The sequence below is a fragment of the Brassica napus genome, chromosome A3 (assembly GCF_020379485.1).
Source record: "Brassica napus cultivar Da-Ae chromosome A3, Da-Ae, whole genome shotgun sequence".
Classification (NCBI taxonomy): domain Eukaryota; kingdom Viridiplantae; phylum Streptophyta; class Magnoliopsida; order Brassicales; family Brassicaceae; genus Brassica; species Brassica napus.
In genome coordinates this window covers 21,109,436-21,125,812 of record NC_063436.1, presented here as the reverse complement: position 1 = coordinate 21,125,812, position 16,377 = coordinate 21,109,436, and the positions used below count along the sequence as shown (strand labels likewise).

The window sequence follows — 16,377 nt, the reverse complement described above, 5'->3', positions numbered from 1 at the left end:
CCAATGCCACTTTAAATAGTCAACTGAAACATAGAAGATCAGAGCAATTAATGACCAGAGATCAAGCTTCTTTATGATTTTTACAAAACCAACTCTAAAAGGAAAAGGAGAAGGAAATTTTGGCATCTTGCACTAATACTATACTCTTTTGTATTCTGGTTAATTTGTAATCTTACTTTTTCTTTCATCACGATTATATCTTCTTCATTCATATTCAGTAAGATACACATTTTCACCTTCAAAATCATAGATAAAAGTCGATTTATTCATTTCTTGTTCAGTATGTTAGATCAAAACCATAACCTTAATTACTGAATGGATCTACAATCCTTCGGTAAATGCTTGAAGAAACTAAATATGAATTCTTAGAGAATATATAACTAGTCAGTTGGTTTTTCGTCTACATCAGATCTTGCCAAATTCCTTTGTTTATTTTGCTACACAAGAAAGTCCAAGAGTTTTAATACTAATATGCAATATTGGCCAACATGTCTGAGGATTTTGGAGGTTTGAGATCTCATAGCCGGTTTGGGATACCAGTTATGATGAAGAAAGAACTCAAAGGGCAGAGAAAGATTGTTCTTAGACATTGAATTCAAAGGACATCAGCCAGGTTCTCTCGAGTTTTTAAGGTAAAACAGAAGACAATAACTGAAACTCTAGGATCTAGATGACTTACCTACTCGCTAGAGATAGTGACTTTGTGGCCTAAACCATATCAAGCTTGGAGAAATAACTGAAACTAAGCCAATTCAAACTCCAACATCTTCTCATTCCAAGCATAAGAATAGGACTCAATGAACAACAAAGAGAAGAAGTAGCTTTTGATCTTGTTTGCCTCAAGTTTACATAACAAACCATATTTGGTGACTAACTGATCTAATCATTAGAAGCAAATTAAGAGGATGAACCAGATCGTTGTTTCTGATTACAATATAAATCTTAGTTCCCTGATAAAAGAATGAATCAAATTAAAACCTACCACCTTGATTAAAAGAGAAAACTAAAAGATAAAAAGATTTGCAAAACCTGCTTGTGGCACTAGCAAAACTTTCCTACAAGTTGATGGATGGTCTGACCATTATCCTGAGAGAGGTTTATGTACATCACTCTCTCCTACTGTGTTTAATTCACTTGCGGTAATCTTCTAGTAAAAAGTTTTCAAAACCAGTCCCATTCAGTGTCTTTTGAACCTCTTCCCAGTTCTGTACGTGCTGTGACAAAGGACCGTGATGAATCTTCACTTGCCGGCTCTTTAAATTAAGTTTAGGAACCTTCAGAAACTCTTGCACATCATCTAGTCTCTGCAAATAAAAAAAAGTTCAATTTATTTTAAGAAAAACAATGTTTGTAGTGAAACTAAGCATAGTGAAAGAATATGTTCTCACAGTGCGGTTCTTGACAACATCTTCGTAGTAGAGGAAGATATGGCGAGTGGTATTGAAGTAAGAAAGTGCTTTTGTAGTCATCTCTTGAACTTGCTTCAGATCAGCTATCAAAAGGGTTGTGTTGATTAACGGCTTATACCGCGCCAGTATCTCAGCCTGAAACCCCATTTGTTTCACATGTTTAGTTTCACAAAACCAAATGTATAGACATATGTAAAGAATAAGAAAGAGAAACCTCTTTAGGGGAATGGACGTGGGACTTGTGAGTACCGTTCAATAGCTTAGCATCTTTATCGTAAGAGTTTGCAAGAACTGAAATCATCCGGCGCAAGAGGTTTCTTCTAAAGAGGAATATAGCAGAGACGCCTCTAGTTTTGAAGTATTCTACTATCTCTTCATGGTGTTTCATTAGACCCTGCATAAGAGTATTTTAACTCAATTCTTCATTTAACATCAGAAATGAATCAAACACATCTTCAGTTCTTGCAAACAATTCATATTTAAGGATCTAACAGGAAAAATTAGAGATCAGCTCTTGTTTTATATCATAGTTTAGGTTCTGTCTTAAGGATACAAACACACAAATCTATAGTTCCAGCATTTTTTTTGACAACAAAGGTTAGACTAAACAACTAAACATCCAAACCCAAATGCCAACTCGGTGGAACTGAATCAACATAAACCATAGCTGAAGAATGAGTTAGAGCACCACGTGCAAGCTTGCCCAGCGTCTAAACTATATTAAAACAGTACGTAAACACAGAGAGTGGTAGCAATTAGATATCATAATCTTCATCTTTTCTTACAATAGATGATTTCAACATTTTTAGAGCCTTTATTGCATCTAAAAGATACTAACACAGTAAGTAAACGTTCTGTGAGGTAATAAATACACAGAGAGAGTAGTAGCAATCAACATATTGTTTTAATTGCAACAAATGACTTAAAACATTTACCTGATTAAGCATCCACTTCAAACCAACGGCAGAAGTGCACTCATTCTTAGAAGCACTACTCAACCAATCTAGATTATATACTTTGTCCAAGGTCTCGAAAATGGTGGAGACATTAGCCCTCCTATCTTTAACCGAGAAGATCTCTCCGTTGGAGCTTATGTTAGTATGATTATTTAGCAAAGTCTCAAACCAGCCGCTACCAGATCTCTGCATTGATAGAATCGCAAAATACCTAACTGGATTGCACGAACATTCCTCCCTAACACACACACATCAGCAACATAAGCATTAGAACCAAACAAGAGATGCTAAACAATCTCATGTTTACCGTTTGTATGTCTTGGGTTTGGGGTAATGTACATATGGTATGTCCCATGGTTCGATGTTAGGCTCAGGACAAGGCTTCTCAAACACTTCGACGTTCAAGAAACCAGCGCTCGGGACGACACCGATTTGTTTAAGACAGATTGAGCAAATGTAGACAGCGCAGACCATTACAAACATGAGAACAACCATTCTCAACACAAGTGGGGATTTTTTAGGGAGCTTGAAAACGAAACTATCCTGTAACTTAAACAAATACATTAAATTGAGTTGTTTGCTTGTTTTAGAAACAATTAAAAAAACACAAATCAAGGGCTAAAACACACAACATGGGTATCACAAAATTCGAAATTACTCAAGACCCTAAGATGGCTAAAGGTTCGATTTTTATAGAAACCCAAATCGAATCAAACGAAAGTCCTACCTAACCGGATTATAAAACAAAAGGGGTACCTTTGGGATGAGAGAGTGTTCGTCGCCCATAGCTTCTTCGGTTCAGAGGAGAGGAGAGAGATTTAGAAAGGAGAAGAAGAGAAAGGCATTGAATTATTCAGACACACCGTCCAGCTAAAATAAATAAATAAACAGAATAATGAAAATCAAAAAAACATAAAGTGGCTTTTCTCTGATCAGCCCATTACAATAAGAAAGAAAATTACAAAGAAAAAACGAAGAACAGTCTCAGAAAAAAATTGATTGAAAAAACAATGATTAAGAGATGCACGAGAGAGACGTTGTTTGTGGAGCTTTTAGATGTTCGGACTTGCACATAAGAAACTTTAGGGGAACCCCAAAAAAAATCATAATATTGAAAGCGCAAGCTTCGAGACGAAAGTCTATTGAGTTAAAGAAACGACATCGTTTTATGTATGTTTCCGACACGAACACAATGGCATCTTCCTTTCTGAACATAATTAATGGTGTTATAAAAACAATAATTAACGTGTGAGCCATTCCATACTTTTAGGTTTGACTTGTGCTTTTCTTTTTTAGTTATTGGATTCTCGGATTCTCGGGTTAGAGTTTGAATTAATCTACCTGATTCACTTTCTTATTTTCCCTGTACCACCAGTTCTTTTTTTTTCTGTGCTCGTATAACTCCACAACCGACAAACTTGCATGCTCTTAGTTTTGTTACATTTTTTTTTATATTTCAGAGATGTTACAAAACAAGTGATAATTTTTTTCTTTTTGCAAAAGGGTTTTCTATAGAAAGCGAGAATTTACGAATACAGCAGTTTACTAATTTATTCTCAGCATCATAAGTAATAAGCAATAGAGGGAGACAGGAACAAAAGTAATAAGACCTCAAAAACTGTTTAGAATGAGCAAGGCGCGCACAAGAACTGAGCAGGCCCAGACCGCTGCAGAAGCAGTATAAGCGACCGCTTAGGGTCCAATCATCTATCTAATTCTTTTCTTTAAGGTATTGATTATTCTTTTTATTTTTATCTTGTTTTACATAGCTGAATTTCACTTGTGAGTGGAACCCATAATAGATGTGGACTGGCGCTAGAATTGAGTCGACAATGAACTGAAGGTACCCGCAAGCACCATCTGAACTAAGCTAATCCTTGAGAGAAGAAAATACTGACGCACAGAGACCAAGCAACCCAACACTAAAAACCGACAATTCACCTCTGAAATGCCTCAAGTTCCTTTGGTTCAAATAAGAGTAGCAAACCCCTTTGGTTTAAACAAGTGGTAAATGTTATATTGAAGGAGATACCAAAACAAGCAACAAACTAGAATATAATGTGTAGAAAATCCAATAAATAGAAGATAATGTATACAAATTATGATAAGAGCCCGTTTAAATTAAAGCAAACAAACGTGATGATGATCTTTGGAAGATCATAATCTAAAGTCTAAACAGATAAAAATGTAGATATATATATGCCAGCTCATACTTTAGGAATATATAGTGCATAGTGCTAGAACTAAGCAAACCCCATAATAAAATTCTTTTAATGTGATAAATCACATATCTTACCTATTGAAACAGAAGTCACGATATTTTTTCATGTGTTGACCATTCCTTGAAAATTTATTAAATTTATTTTTTGTATTTACCTAAAATATTCTAACAATGAATTTTGACTTAGATTTGTATATGTAAATTGTAATTTATGCATCCCTTAAATTTTCATATGAATCTTGCGCCTTCAACATAATATAGCAAACCTAAACCTTAATATAGGTAAAATATTTGATCTTCTTTATCTCACCATTAATCCAAACATTAGATCGTGAGCAGTAATAGACGAGAGAGATTGATCTGAAATAGGAAATTACACCTGAGATTCATATAAACTCGTTAAATGAAAATAGTTCATGAACAGTCGTAAATGAAAAATACCCACCCAAGAATCAAACATGAGTGATTTTCACAATAGGTCACTTTATGAGTTTTAATAACACTCTAAGACACTTTCAGCTCCTTAGACACTTTCTTTTAACTTTATCTTCATTTACTAACTAAAACAGAACTAAATGGTAACCAGTAGGACCCATTAATTATATGCCCACTTGACATGCTTCTTTCAAACATAATTACACTTCTATTTTTTTTTATTTTTTTGTTTCTCACTTCTTCATCTATAAAATTATCCAAAATAGAAAACACGTTTAATTTTTGAATCTTCAGCCATGCTTAACCTTAATCCGCTATCCGTGATAAGCCAAGAGCAACGTGACGGAGCAGTCAGGAGAGCTCTGTCGGCGATCTCAAACTGCGGCTCCGCCCTGATAGATCTCTACAGGAATCTGTGTCAAATTCAAGTTGTCTCCTCCTCACTGTGGTCGCCATGGTCGGGAACAGAGTTGTGGCTGCTGAAATCATCATCATTTTGGTCGCAGATGAAAGAGAAAGCTTCACAGGAGCAACAATGGTGAATTTTTGATTATTTGCACAATTGGTCCTTCAACTTTTGTTTATTTTTCAATTTGTCTCAAATTTGTTCACGAATTTGCCCTTAGACTTTTAATTGTGCAATCCAAACCCAAAGAATATTCCGATTTTACAACATTGGTCCCTGCCATTTTGTTTTATTTTGTTTCTGCCACATATGTTTCTGATTTTCAAATAAATCCATTTTATTTGGTCTCATATTTCCAAATGTGCACATATACATATCTGTGTATATATTTAAATGCATCTTAAAAATGATTAATATAAGCTAAATGAAATGATAAATAACTGTAAAATGATAACATATCAATGGTGTATAAATTATTTCTTGTGTATATTGTTTATAGTGATATTTGTATATATGTAGTCATATGTACATGATACTATGTACACAAATTTTTTTTATCCATATGTACAATAATCACATGTACACTACTTAATTGGGCAATGATTCAGATGTACAAATTGTAAAAAGAAAAATCATCAAAACCATATATTGTATTTTTGGTCAGAAACCATAAATCTTTTTTTGTAACTTAACCAGAAACTTTTTGTTTCTTAAAAAATAAAAAATATTTATTTTAGCTAAAACTGAAAATACTTAATTCGTTCCCAAAATAAGGATATGCTAAAGTATCTACGCATATTAAAAATACAGTAAATATTTAGAAAATATAAATTTATTGAACAAAGAAAAAATATATTCGATAATAGACATTATATCTTCATACCATTTGACATCATTCAACAATAATAGTTAAGTATGATCCACATGTACAATGATTCTAGAATATCTATATGTACATGGAATGGTGTACACAAATATTTCAATATCCACATGTACAACAATGAATATGTACAAGGTTTTACGACAAATAACATGTATATGGATTTATTGGCACATTGCGCAAGTTATGATATTTGATGATTATGAGTAAATTGCTTTAGTTCATTTAGATCTCGTAAGGTTTTATTGGCACATTGTCATGGTGTACACATATTTTTTTATTGTCCACATGTACAACGTTTCACCAAAAGGAACACATGTACACCGAATTGGACATTGAAGAAATAATGATAATTTATGATTCAAATTATTTTGAATATCTTTTTTACTTAATTTAGATCATTTTAAAATTTATTTATGTGTATATATTACATCTAAATGGTTTTTACCATTTTAATTTAGTTAAATTTTAGACACTCTATTTGCTTGATCTTAATATTTTATGATTTTAACGGTATTACCATTTTAATTTAGTTAATAAGTCATTTTAGGTTCTATTTTGTAATATACATTGCCTTTGTGACTTTGTGTGTTCATATGTATATACCAAGGGCAAAAGTGCATATTTGTAAGTTTAGGATCAATTAAAGAGGACAAATCTGTATATTTAAGAGTTTGGGGTCAATTGACAATAAAGCTAAACATGAAGGGCTTAAAATGAAAATAAAAGAAGTTGTTTGCCTAACGCTCGCTCAATCCCAATCTCAGGCTCGAGTTTCAGTTTACCATGGGAGAAGTTCAATCAAAGCAAAGGATCGTGGCGATAGAAGGTCCCGATGGTGATAAGGTGGCGGCAGACCTGAAATCATTGAGAAGATTTGAAATTGTTGAGAGCAAAAAGGACTGCGGTGGATTGGAGCTTATTGCGGCGGAGCTCGGATGGAGCCATGGATCTCTGTCTCTCTTTTTTTATCAAGGATCTCTGTCTCTTTAAGCTTGTAACCATGAATCTCTGACTTTTTAAGTTTCAGATTTACAAAAAGAGATGAGCTTGCTGTCGTCTTCTGTCGGAGTTAACCTGTCGTCATCTAAGGTCACGAGCTCTACCATGATGATGCTTCTTCGCTCAGTCACAAAAACAGCAACTAGAATTTTTTTTGCTACTGGTTCAATCTTGCGGTGATGGTCGTTGTGGAAGCCTCTCTCATTTGCCTCCCTACCTTTCTCTCAATGTTTGTTAGGTCATTGGAGATTCACCGGAAAAAAAAAAATTTGCTATTTGTTTTAGTGAAAATGAAAGAACGTCTTCTGGATGAACTGAAAAATGTATAATTTGAAACTTAAAATAAAATTTCTTGAATATTTCAAAATTAAAATTATGTAAAAAACAAATCTACTGAACAAAAAAAATAAGAAGAATTTGATTTGAGAAAGAAGAAGATGAGAAAGGGAAAAAATGATAAGAAAGAGAAAAATGGGACCTATTAGTTAGCTTATTTAGTTGGTTTATAGATATAAAGTAGATTTAGTTAAAGAAAACTATCTCAGTAGAAAGAAGTGTCTTATAGTGTAATATTAAACTAGAAAAGTGTCCTATAGTGTAAATGTTTCATCAAAATTATGGGCCAATGGATGTTTGAAACATCAAGTTAAACAGATAAAAGTTGGGTTCTTCGTGTCTAGAACAGTGATCCCATACTATTTAATCTTGGAACAAAACACTTTAGAGGAAAAATCCTTCATGACAGCAAAAACTTCCTCAAATTCAACTAATAAGATGTGAAAAGTGTTTTCTCAAGACAAAAATAAACACACATGGGTTTGGTTCACTTAATTTTGTTGGAGGGTCCAATTGTTATATGTATTTTAAAGGCTTAGTGGTTATGTAAAGCCATAAAAGCAAAAAAAAATGTCAATCACTTTTTTAAAACTTTAGAAATCTGTAAAATCTTAAAAGTCTATTAAAAAAAGGCCTATTTTGGTGTATATACAAGAAGTGGTCGGTAATTAGGTAAATGGTCATAACTTTTTCATATTTGCAGATTTGGTAAGAGAATGGTGGTGTAATGACGTTAATATCCTTTTCACCGGATCATACTAATAATAGCCACGAAAATAAAAAAATAGATAACGTTCTTCAGATTCATAACAAATTTTTCATTTCTCACATCAAACAAACAAAAAAAAACAAGAAGATAGAGCAAAGCAACCACAAAAAAAAGACAGTAAAGCGCATTTCTTCCTTACCAAACACAGTGCTGAAGCAAATCGAACATTGAATAGATATAAAATGAGAAGAAGAATGAAGACGAGGTTTCAGGAGCACGGCCGTGGAGCTGAGGATTACAATGATGACAGCAGAGGCGAAGGCGGAGGCTTACGGGAATACAGCGGGGGAGTAGATCAGAGGCTTACGGAACACGACGGCAGAGCATATGCAAGTGAATACTTGTATTCTTCACATTTATAGAGAGATGAATCAAAGGATATGTCACCTGAAAAATAGATATCTAAACCTTTGGATTTTTACCAAAAAAAATATAGAAAAATTCAGTATTGATTGAAAAATTTAGAGTACATGATTTCATCAGAACTTTCGTCAATAAAGAAACAGTTCCTTTTTTTAGAGAAGATGAATGATCACATCAGGAAGAAGAGAGAAAGAGAAAGATACAGAAAGAGAGATAGCTAAAGAGACAAAGAGTTCGATTCTGTTTCAAAAAAAAAATCTATAATTAATTTAGAAGCATGCACGAAAGCTAAAGACAAAAGTATCAGATTTGTGTTTGTGCATATCTACAAGATAGAATAGGGTTACTACTGGCATTATGAAAAATCAACAGTGACATATCCATATACCTAATTAAATTTGTTTTTGGGGTCATCCACCCCAAATTCCCTTAAAAAAATTATTTTTTGTACATTTTTTCTACCAGACACTTTTTAAGACTTTAAAGTCCTTTTTCCATTAAAAAAATGTTGTTAACTTTTTTTTTTTTTTTTTTACTTCAATTTCTACGGTCAAAATTCTAAAGCCAAAATTTAAAGCAAAAGTTATTAACATTAGGAGCCTGAATCTTGGATGTAGATTTATGAATAAAGAGGAGAGTAACCATCACTGGTGACAACTGGCAAGTTTTACCATTAAAAGGAACATAAATCTATTTCCCATCCTTGCCATACCCATCATTCATCAACAAAGCAAGTCCAGCTTCTCATGTTCCATGTAAACCTTGAGCCTTGACCTTTCACTAATCATCAACCTCTCTCGCTTACATTTCTTACGTTTCACACTGACACCCTTGTTGTGGATAACACGAGCCTGTGTTCTCCAGTCTGATGAATGTCAAGAAGAAAAATAATATAAACCCTGAAACCTTTTCTACAAAGAACTCAAAAACCCAATTTCAACTCATAATTACTTATCTTTCAAAGGAAAAATTATAAACACTGATTTGAAGTGAAGCGAAGATTTTACAGGGAAGTCGTAAACCCTAACTGAGTCATGCCTTTGGTTTGGTTCAGCTGGTCTAAACCTTGTAACCAAGAAAATGAAATTTCTACAATCACTACAAATAAAATATATATCATTTTATAATAGAAAATTTTTGGTGTGCCTCATATTTTTGTACGCATCAAGGATAGATTTCGCTGAAGTTTCATCTCACTTCTATACATATGTAGAATATGTTCTATAATATGATTTGAAAGAGAAAGCTTGGATCTAATAGACTAATTCAAATCATCTTCATTGCGAATTTATTGTATAATCGATATAAGTAATAATATTATGTGATTAGGAATATATTGTGAGCTTGTTTTTAAGTCTAACTTTTATCTTGAGCTGGATCCGAGAATATTTCTATGAAATAGTTTAATAAGTTTCCACTTTACATAAGGCTCTACTTCCTAATTGCAAAATGGTTTGTCTACTGGCTTGTTAAACACAAAAACGTTTATTAGTCAATTCATAGTTGTTGACGTTGAATCTAAGTCAAATGCAAACTAGTTTAACCAGGTCGAATATTATTTTGTTGAACCTACATTCAAATATAACATTCCATTAAAAATAGGATAAACCATAAAAGAGAACTTTGCAATTTTTAGTATCTAATCTTGGTCTCAGCACGAGGCGTAGAGGAAGAAAACAATCCCTATGTATCGTATTTGACTCTTACTTCCACGGTAAACCCAATGACGTGTCAAACGCCGTCGTGTGAAAGGTGCACTATAAACCGAATATACTAAAATACGCACAGAACGATCTGACGTGGACGATAACAACCACCACCACCGTAATCTCAAAACTTTTCGAGTGGTTCATAAAAAAAACCCAAAAAATCTCTCAGACGAGTTTGAGCTTCAATAGTCGCCGGGAAAAATGATCGGCGGGGGGAGAGTTTACTGGGGGAAGAAGGCGGATAGAGAGATGGACGACGGTGGATCTAACGGGGTCGTAGTGATCTTCGCTTGGAGTTCGATTAACGAGAGCCGTCTCACGAGTTTCGTTGACCTCTACTCTTCTCTCGGTTGGAACTCGCTTGTTTGCCGCGCTGATTTTCTCACTGCGTAAGTTTCTTCTGAAAGGTTCTCTGAGCTTAAAACTTCCGGCGACTAGCTAATCGGGAAAATTTTCGATAGAGAATGATGAATTTTGCGATGTGTGGAGGTTGTGTAGGTAGATTTTGCTTCTACGACGTCGTTTTCTGCAGTATCGGAATCGGAATCGGAATCTTTTGCCTCTTATGCTGTTTAGATTCTGTTTAGTTACTTTTTGAATTTGATTCTCTCTTGGCTCTGAGTTTCAAATCGTTTAATTGTCGAGAGAGGAAGATGAATTTTCGATGTGTGGATGTATCGTAGCTAGCTAACAGCATTTTCAGAATCAGAATCTTTTGCTTCTTATGCTGTTTGGATATTGATTCAGAATCTCTTTAATTAGGTTTGCTATTTTGTCTATGTTCTTTCAGGTTTTACCCAGAGATGGCTCTCTCTCTAGCATTTCATCTTCTTGCTGAGCTCGTTGAGGTATGATTCCGCCAAACTTGAAGGTTTTGGTTCAGGAATTTGCTGAATTCCTTTCTTAGAATTGGTACTGTTTGCGACTTTATTTGTGGCTTTATGTTACGGTGCGTTATTTTCTTCAGGAGCTAAAGACCAGACCGTGTCCTGTAATCTTTCTAGCTTTCTCTGGGGCTCCAAAAGCTTGCTTGTACAAAGTACTACAGGTAAGTTTAAAAAGGATTAAACTTTCAGCTCATTTGTATCCATCTTATGTTTTTGTAAAAAAATGTTATACAATGTAGGTGATCATGGGTGATTGTGAACCTCAAATTCATCCGGTGAGAATTGTCTCTTATAATGATGATGTTTGTTTCTTCTCTTATAACCTCAAAACTCATTGTCTTTTTTTTTTTCAATTTGTGAAGGATGATAGCCAGCTGGTTAGAAACTGTCTTTCTGGACATGTCTACGACTCTGGCCCATTGGATTTCACCAGCGATTTGAATACAAAATTCGCACTACATCCATCCATACGACGAATGTCTGTGCCTTCAAGACTCATATCTTGGATGGCCAAAGGGATATCTTCAGGGCTTGACGGTTTATATCTTACAAGATTTGAGTCTCAACGCAGTGAGTATTGGCAGGCCCTCTACTCATCTGTTGTAAGTCTATATACCTTCTCTGGTTATGGCTTCTCAAGTTGGTTTGCTACAGAAGATAACTTTCCCATTCTGTGTGTGTGTTTTCCAGGAAATTGGGGCTCCATATCTCATCTTATGCTCGGAGAATGACGAACTTGCTCCTCACCAAGTGATTTCGAGCTTCACCCATCAATTACAGGAACTCGGAGGAGAAGTTAAAGTTGTCAAGTGGAAAAACTCTCCTCATGCAGGTTAGTCATATGACATATAACATGTTATGTCTATTATGGCAATATCTGAGCCCTTTTTTTATTCAGGACACTACACGCATAACCCTATACAATACCGAGCTGTTATCTCCAACTTCCTAGAGAAGGCCATGTCAGTTTACTTGCTGAAACTCCGGCAGCTTGGAGAGAGAGCTCGCACGCATGATGAGATCTCTGAGTTAATATGCGACCTTCAGAAAGTTGCGGTGGACTCTAACCAAAGCCTAAAAAGAGTAGCCACCGGTCCAAGTGACCACTTTTTCTTACCGAGCTCAGCTCCGTATCAAAGTAACAACACTGATCCATCGTCTTCACAGGAAGAGCAGAGAGAGAGATCATCCTTCCGCCCGCTCCAACCAACGAGCATAAACGCTAACAGCGTTCTTGGGCAGTTCCTGTTCGATTCATGTGTTCCTAAGAACATCGAAGGTTGGGATATTAGATTTGGAGGTTGTCTCAACGGCCAACCATACGCCACTTCCTCTTCCCGTAAGAATTCAAATCATGGCTTCAAGAAACGCCTCTTACGTTCAAAACTGTGATGAACTTGGGTGGAGTACACGCGTAATGGGAGGTATTGTAGTAGAGAGATGTTTAGGAAAGAGGAGAGGGTTGTTTGTATGATGTGGGAAGATGTAAATAGAATGGATCTTCAACATATCGTTTTACTTGTGTCAATAAAAACAACACTGTAAAATGTATTACTAATGTATGTTATCATTATAGCTTCAATTCCTCGGTCTTCATAGACTAAACTTCAAAATATTGTACAAGTACGTTAGTAAACATAATGAAAAAAAGATCTAGACTTCATTTTATGTTTATGAATGTCATCTCACACTTGGATGTTTTATGTTGATTCATTTGTAGTACTAGTAAGTTGTTGGCTTTAAAGTAAACCAAAGGGAGAAAAAAAAATAGAGCTCAGGATAGTGGCATGTAATCTGAATATCACAGAATAGACGCGATGGACCCAACCATCAGCAAGCCGTTTTCTTCATAGCTCAGAAAGAATGCACCAGCCGGGAATCGAACCCGGGTCTGTACCGTGGCAGGGTACTATTCTACCACTAGACCACTGGTGCAACGATGTTTAAGAATAATTTAAAATTATATATAAACTTGACGTATTTATTAGGATAAATGGAATAGATTCATAAGAAAACCCAGTTTGTAGTTAAACCTTTTTTTGTTGTTGTCACAAGCTGTCTCTGCATAAACTCAATTAGTCATCCTCCTCTCTTGATCTCCCTTTTGTGCTCCCACATCACCACGAGCAATGTAGGATGAGAAGAAGTTCACATATTAAAGTTATAAACTAAGAAATGGATACATTTTGATTTAGTTCAACTAAATAAACGAATTTCTTTTGAAGAATAACTAATATATAATATACCCCAAGTTTAATCAAGGTAGAACTTTAAAAGATATTGAATTTCTCCATAAAATTAAAGATATTGTAGTCTTTTATGTTGGATGGAGACTTAGACTTCGAATGCAACGAAACGCTTCGTCCCGCAATGCAGTTAACAATAACAAAAATTTCTATATATACTATATATTTATACGTTTTTATAACTATTAAAACTGCACTACAGTTAAACCGCTTGTCCCACACCGCTCAAACCGCAATTACCATTATTTGGAAGGAAAAGGTGAGATATGCAAATGTTTAATGCTTGAGGGATTATTTTGAAAACTATTATACTCTTTCCTGCGTTATCATCCTCGTCCCCACATCAACTAGGGTTTTCACCTTTCACCATTTCTGCTCGGAGACATGACTTCTCTAATGGCGATTCGTTGCGCGCGTACGCAGAGTATCATCACAGTAGGTTCTCTTCTTCAGGTACGCTCTTCTCTCCCCCATCTCTCCTCTCGATTCGCCGTTAACCCAACCTCCAGCAAAACCCTCAGCACATCCGCCGCCGCGGGTGATTACCACCGGAATCCTCACCCCGTCGCATCTTATCCTCCGCCGCAACGGCAGAGTCCACCCCCGGGGTTCGATTCTCACCGTTTCCAAAATCAATCAAACACTGATCATCATCGAGCTCCTCAGAGGTACAACCAGAGTCCTCAACACGGCGGCTACAGACCTCAACACGCCCCCCGCGGCGGTTACCATAATCAGAACGTTCAAAACCCTAATCAGAGCAACGAGATAGCCCCAACTGTTGAGGAGATAGTCCGTTTATGCAAGCTCAGGAGATTCAAAGACGCTATCGAGCTGCTCGATAAGGGAGCTCTCCCTGACAAAGACTGCTTCTCTCTACTCTTCGAGTCTTGCGCCAATCTGAAATCCCTCGAGCATTCCAAGAAGGTGCACGATCACTTCCTCAGGTCCGTGTTCAGAAGCGATCCGAAGCTGAACAACGTGGTGATCAGTATGTTCGGGGAGTGTAGCAGCGTCACCGACGCTAAGAGAGTGTTCGATCACATGGCTGACAAAGATATGGACTCTTGGCACGTGATGATGCGTGTGTATAGCGACAACGGGATGGGAGATGACGCGTTGCAGTTGTTCGAGGAGATGACGAAACAGGGGCTGAAGCCTGATGAGGAGACGTTTGTTAATGTCTTCTTGGCTTGTGCTACTGTGGGTGGGGTAAAGGAAGCGTTTTTGCATTTCGATTCGATGGAGAAGGAGTTCGGGATTAGCCCCAGGAGGGAGCATTACTTGGGTGTTTTGGATGTTCTTGGAAAATGCGGGCATCTCGTTGAGGCGGAGGAGTATATCCGCGGCCTTCCGTTTGAAGCCACAGCTGAGTTCTGGGAAGCTATGAGGAGCTATGGGAGGATCCATGGAGATATCGATTTGGAGGATTACGCGGAGGAGTTGATGGTTGATCTTGACCCTTCTAAGGCTGTGACTAACAAGATTCCTACTCCTCCGCCAAAATCATACAGAGAGACGAGTATGCTCGCTAGTAGGAGCAGGATTCTCGAGTTTCGGAATCTGACTTATTACAAGGATGAAGCTAAGGAGATGGATGCGAAGAAGGGAGCGGTTTATGTTCCAGACACGAAATGTGTTCTGCATGACATTGACGAGGAGGCTAAAGAACAGGCGCTGCTCTACCACAGCGAGAGGTTAGCGATTGCTTATGGTGTTATATGCACCCCGCCTCGGAAGTCCCTCACAATCATCAAGAATCTCCGTGTGTGTAACGACTGTCACAACTTTATCAAGATCATGTCCAAAATCATTGGTAGAACGTTGATTGTGAGAGACAACAAACGTTTCCATCACTTTAGTGATGGTAAATGTTCTTGTGGCGATTACTGGTAGAGCTCACAGGTTTTTGAGTGGCGTGTTCCCATCATGTATAGCGCTCCAAAGTCTCCAGAACTCTGCTTGATGTTGGGAATTGAAATAGTATTTGCTATGCTGTAACAAATTTCATTTGCTTTATAGACTTTTTACTTGAGGTATTAAGTTTGTGTTTCTCGTATTATGGCAGAACATTGGAGATGTCGGTTTAAAGTTGCAAGAATTCATGTTTTCTTGAAAAGAATTAGATTGTATAAATAACGAACTTGAATTACAATCTCAGAGGAGATAGATAAATATCTCGTCTGAGGATGTTCGAAGTTTCGTACAATTTTTTTGGGGTGTATTGAATCTGAAATTTGAAGTGATTTGATTTTTTAATGTGTTTTTAAATGATTGTATGAAAATATGAGAATTTGGTGTGATTTTTGTCAAATAACTCTACAATTTCATATAAAACTATGAGATTTGAATTTTTATTTTTATAACTAAAGAACTCCGCTCAGAAACACTTGGATGTATTGAACTAATAATTTTAGGAGATTGTGGGATTTGGTTAAAATTCCTTGCTATTCAAGTAATGATTTTAAAAAAGAAATTTAAATCATGTGTTATTCAATGTGGAATTTGTGTAAAACTATTATAAATCACTTACAATTCCCTGTTATTCAATTAATAATTTGTAAAACTGATATCAAATGCACTGTTATTCAAAGCTAAACAAGATTTTAAAAATAAGATTTGTGAAAAGAATTCGAAGAGATTTTACGTCATCTTTTAGTTAAAAACATCTCCTACAGAATAACATCTCTATAGGTAACCAAGCACTCGTAGCTTGGTGGTAAAGGAGGTACAGCTGTACTGTCCGCCACCCGGGTTC

General features: G+C 36.0%; 3 protein-coding genes, 1 long non-coding RNA gene and 1 other non-coding gene across 6 annotated transcripts; 2 read left to right on the top strand and 3 right to left on the bottom strand.

The window, feature by feature from the left end:
- Nucleotides 1-798: 798 nt before the first annotated feature.
- On the bottom strand, nucleotides 799-3,506 carry LOC106439861 (nodulation protein H). Of its 2 annotated transcripts, none has more exons than XM_013881396.3 (6): nucleotides 3,122-3,506; nucleotides 2,673-2,914; nucleotides 2,345-2,603; nucleotides 1,624-1,803; nucleotides 1,389-1,544; nucleotides 799-1,304 (listed from the first exon to the last, which is right to left on the bottom strand). In XM_013881396.3, exons 1-6 carry the CDS (start codon nucleotides 3,149-3,151, stop codon nucleotides 1,131-1,133), a joined length of 1,041 nt encoding a protein of 346 aa, XP_013736850.1. In that variant the 5' UTR covers nucleotides 3,152-3,506; the 3' UTR covers nucleotides 799-1,130. The 2 variants fall into 2 exon arrangements, with proteins under 2 accessions (XP_013736850.1, XP_013736851.1); XM_013881397.3 differs by having other exon boundaries at nucleotides 2,673-2,908; nucleotides 3,122-3,490.
- Nucleotides 3,507-8,407: 4,901 nt separating this feature from the next.
- Nucleotides 8,408-10,399, bottom strand: LOC106444257. Its single transcript, XR_001288205.3, has 2 exons — nucleotides 8,885-10,399; nucleotides 8,408-8,801 (listed from the first exon to the last, which is right to left on the bottom strand). It is a non-coding gene; the product is annotated as an uncharacterized LOC106444257 (long non-coding RNA).
- A 182-nt stretch (nucleotides 10,400-10,581) lies between these two features.
- On the top strand, nucleotides 10,582-12,955 carry BNAA03G38860D. The gene is made up of 7 exons (XM_013881398.3): nucleotides 10,582-10,875; nucleotides 11,277-11,334; nucleotides 11,454-11,534; nucleotides 11,613-11,648; nucleotides 11,736-11,975; nucleotides 12,064-12,205; nucleotides 12,272-12,955. The coding sequence occupies exons 1-7, from the start codon at nucleotides 10,688-10,690 to the stop codon at nucleotides 12,763-12,765; spliced, it is 1,239 nt and encodes a 412-aa protein (XP_013736852.1). The 5' UTR covers nucleotides 10,582-10,687; the 3' UTR covers nucleotides 12,766-12,955.
- A 282-nt stretch (nucleotides 12,956-13,237) lies between these two features.
- On the bottom strand, nucleotides 13,238-13,308 carry TRNAG-GCC. The gene has a single exon. It is a non-coding gene; the product is annotated as a tRNA-Gly (tRNA).
- Nucleotides 13,309-13,937: 629 nt separating this feature from the next.
- On the top strand, nucleotides 13,938-15,741 carry LOC106439863 (pentatricopeptide repeat-containing protein At2g15690, mitochondrial). Its single transcript, XM_013881399.3, has one exon. The coding sequence runs from the start codon at nucleotides 14,004-14,006 to the stop codon at nucleotides 15,513-15,515; it is 1,512 nt and encodes a 503-aa protein (XP_013736853.1). The 5' UTR covers nucleotides 13,938-14,003; the 3' UTR covers nucleotides 15,516-15,741.
- The last annotated feature ends 636 nt before the right edge of the window (nucleotides 15,742-16,377 follow it).

What these genes read in the sequence shown, in the direction of transcription:
- BNAA03G38860D (XM_013881398.3), top strand. Translation starts at nt 10,688, where the DNA reads ATGATCGGCGGGGGGAGAGTTTACTGGGGGAAGAAGGCGGATAGAGAG. An exon ending in AGGCCCTCTACTCATCTGTT is followed by an intron (nt 11,976 to 12,063) that starts GTAAGTCTATAT and finishes TGTGTTTTCCAG; the next exon opens with GAAATTGGGGCTCCATATCT. An exon ending in GAAAAACTCTCCTCATGCAG is followed by an intron (nt 12,206 to 12,271) that starts GTTAGTCATATG and finishes TTTTTTATTCAG; the next exon opens with GACACTACACGCATAACCCT.
- LOC106439863 (XM_013881399.3), top strand. Translation starts at nt 14,004, where the DNA reads ATGACTTCTCTAATGGCGATTCGTTGCGCGCGTACGCAGAGTATCATC.
- LOC106439861 (XM_013881396.3), bottom strand. Translation starts at nt 3,151, where the DNA reads ATGGGCGACGAACACTCTCTCATCCCAAAG. An exon ending in TGAAGTGGATGCTTAATCAG is followed by an intron (nt 1,804 to 2,344) that starts GTAAATGTTTTA and finishes ACTCTTATGCAG; the next exon opens with GGTCTAATGAAACACCATGA. An exon ending in ATGTTGTCAAGAACCGCACT is followed by an intron (nt 1,305 to 1,388) that starts GTGAGAACATAT and finishes TTTTATTTGCAG; the next exon opens with AGACTAGATGATGTGCAAGA.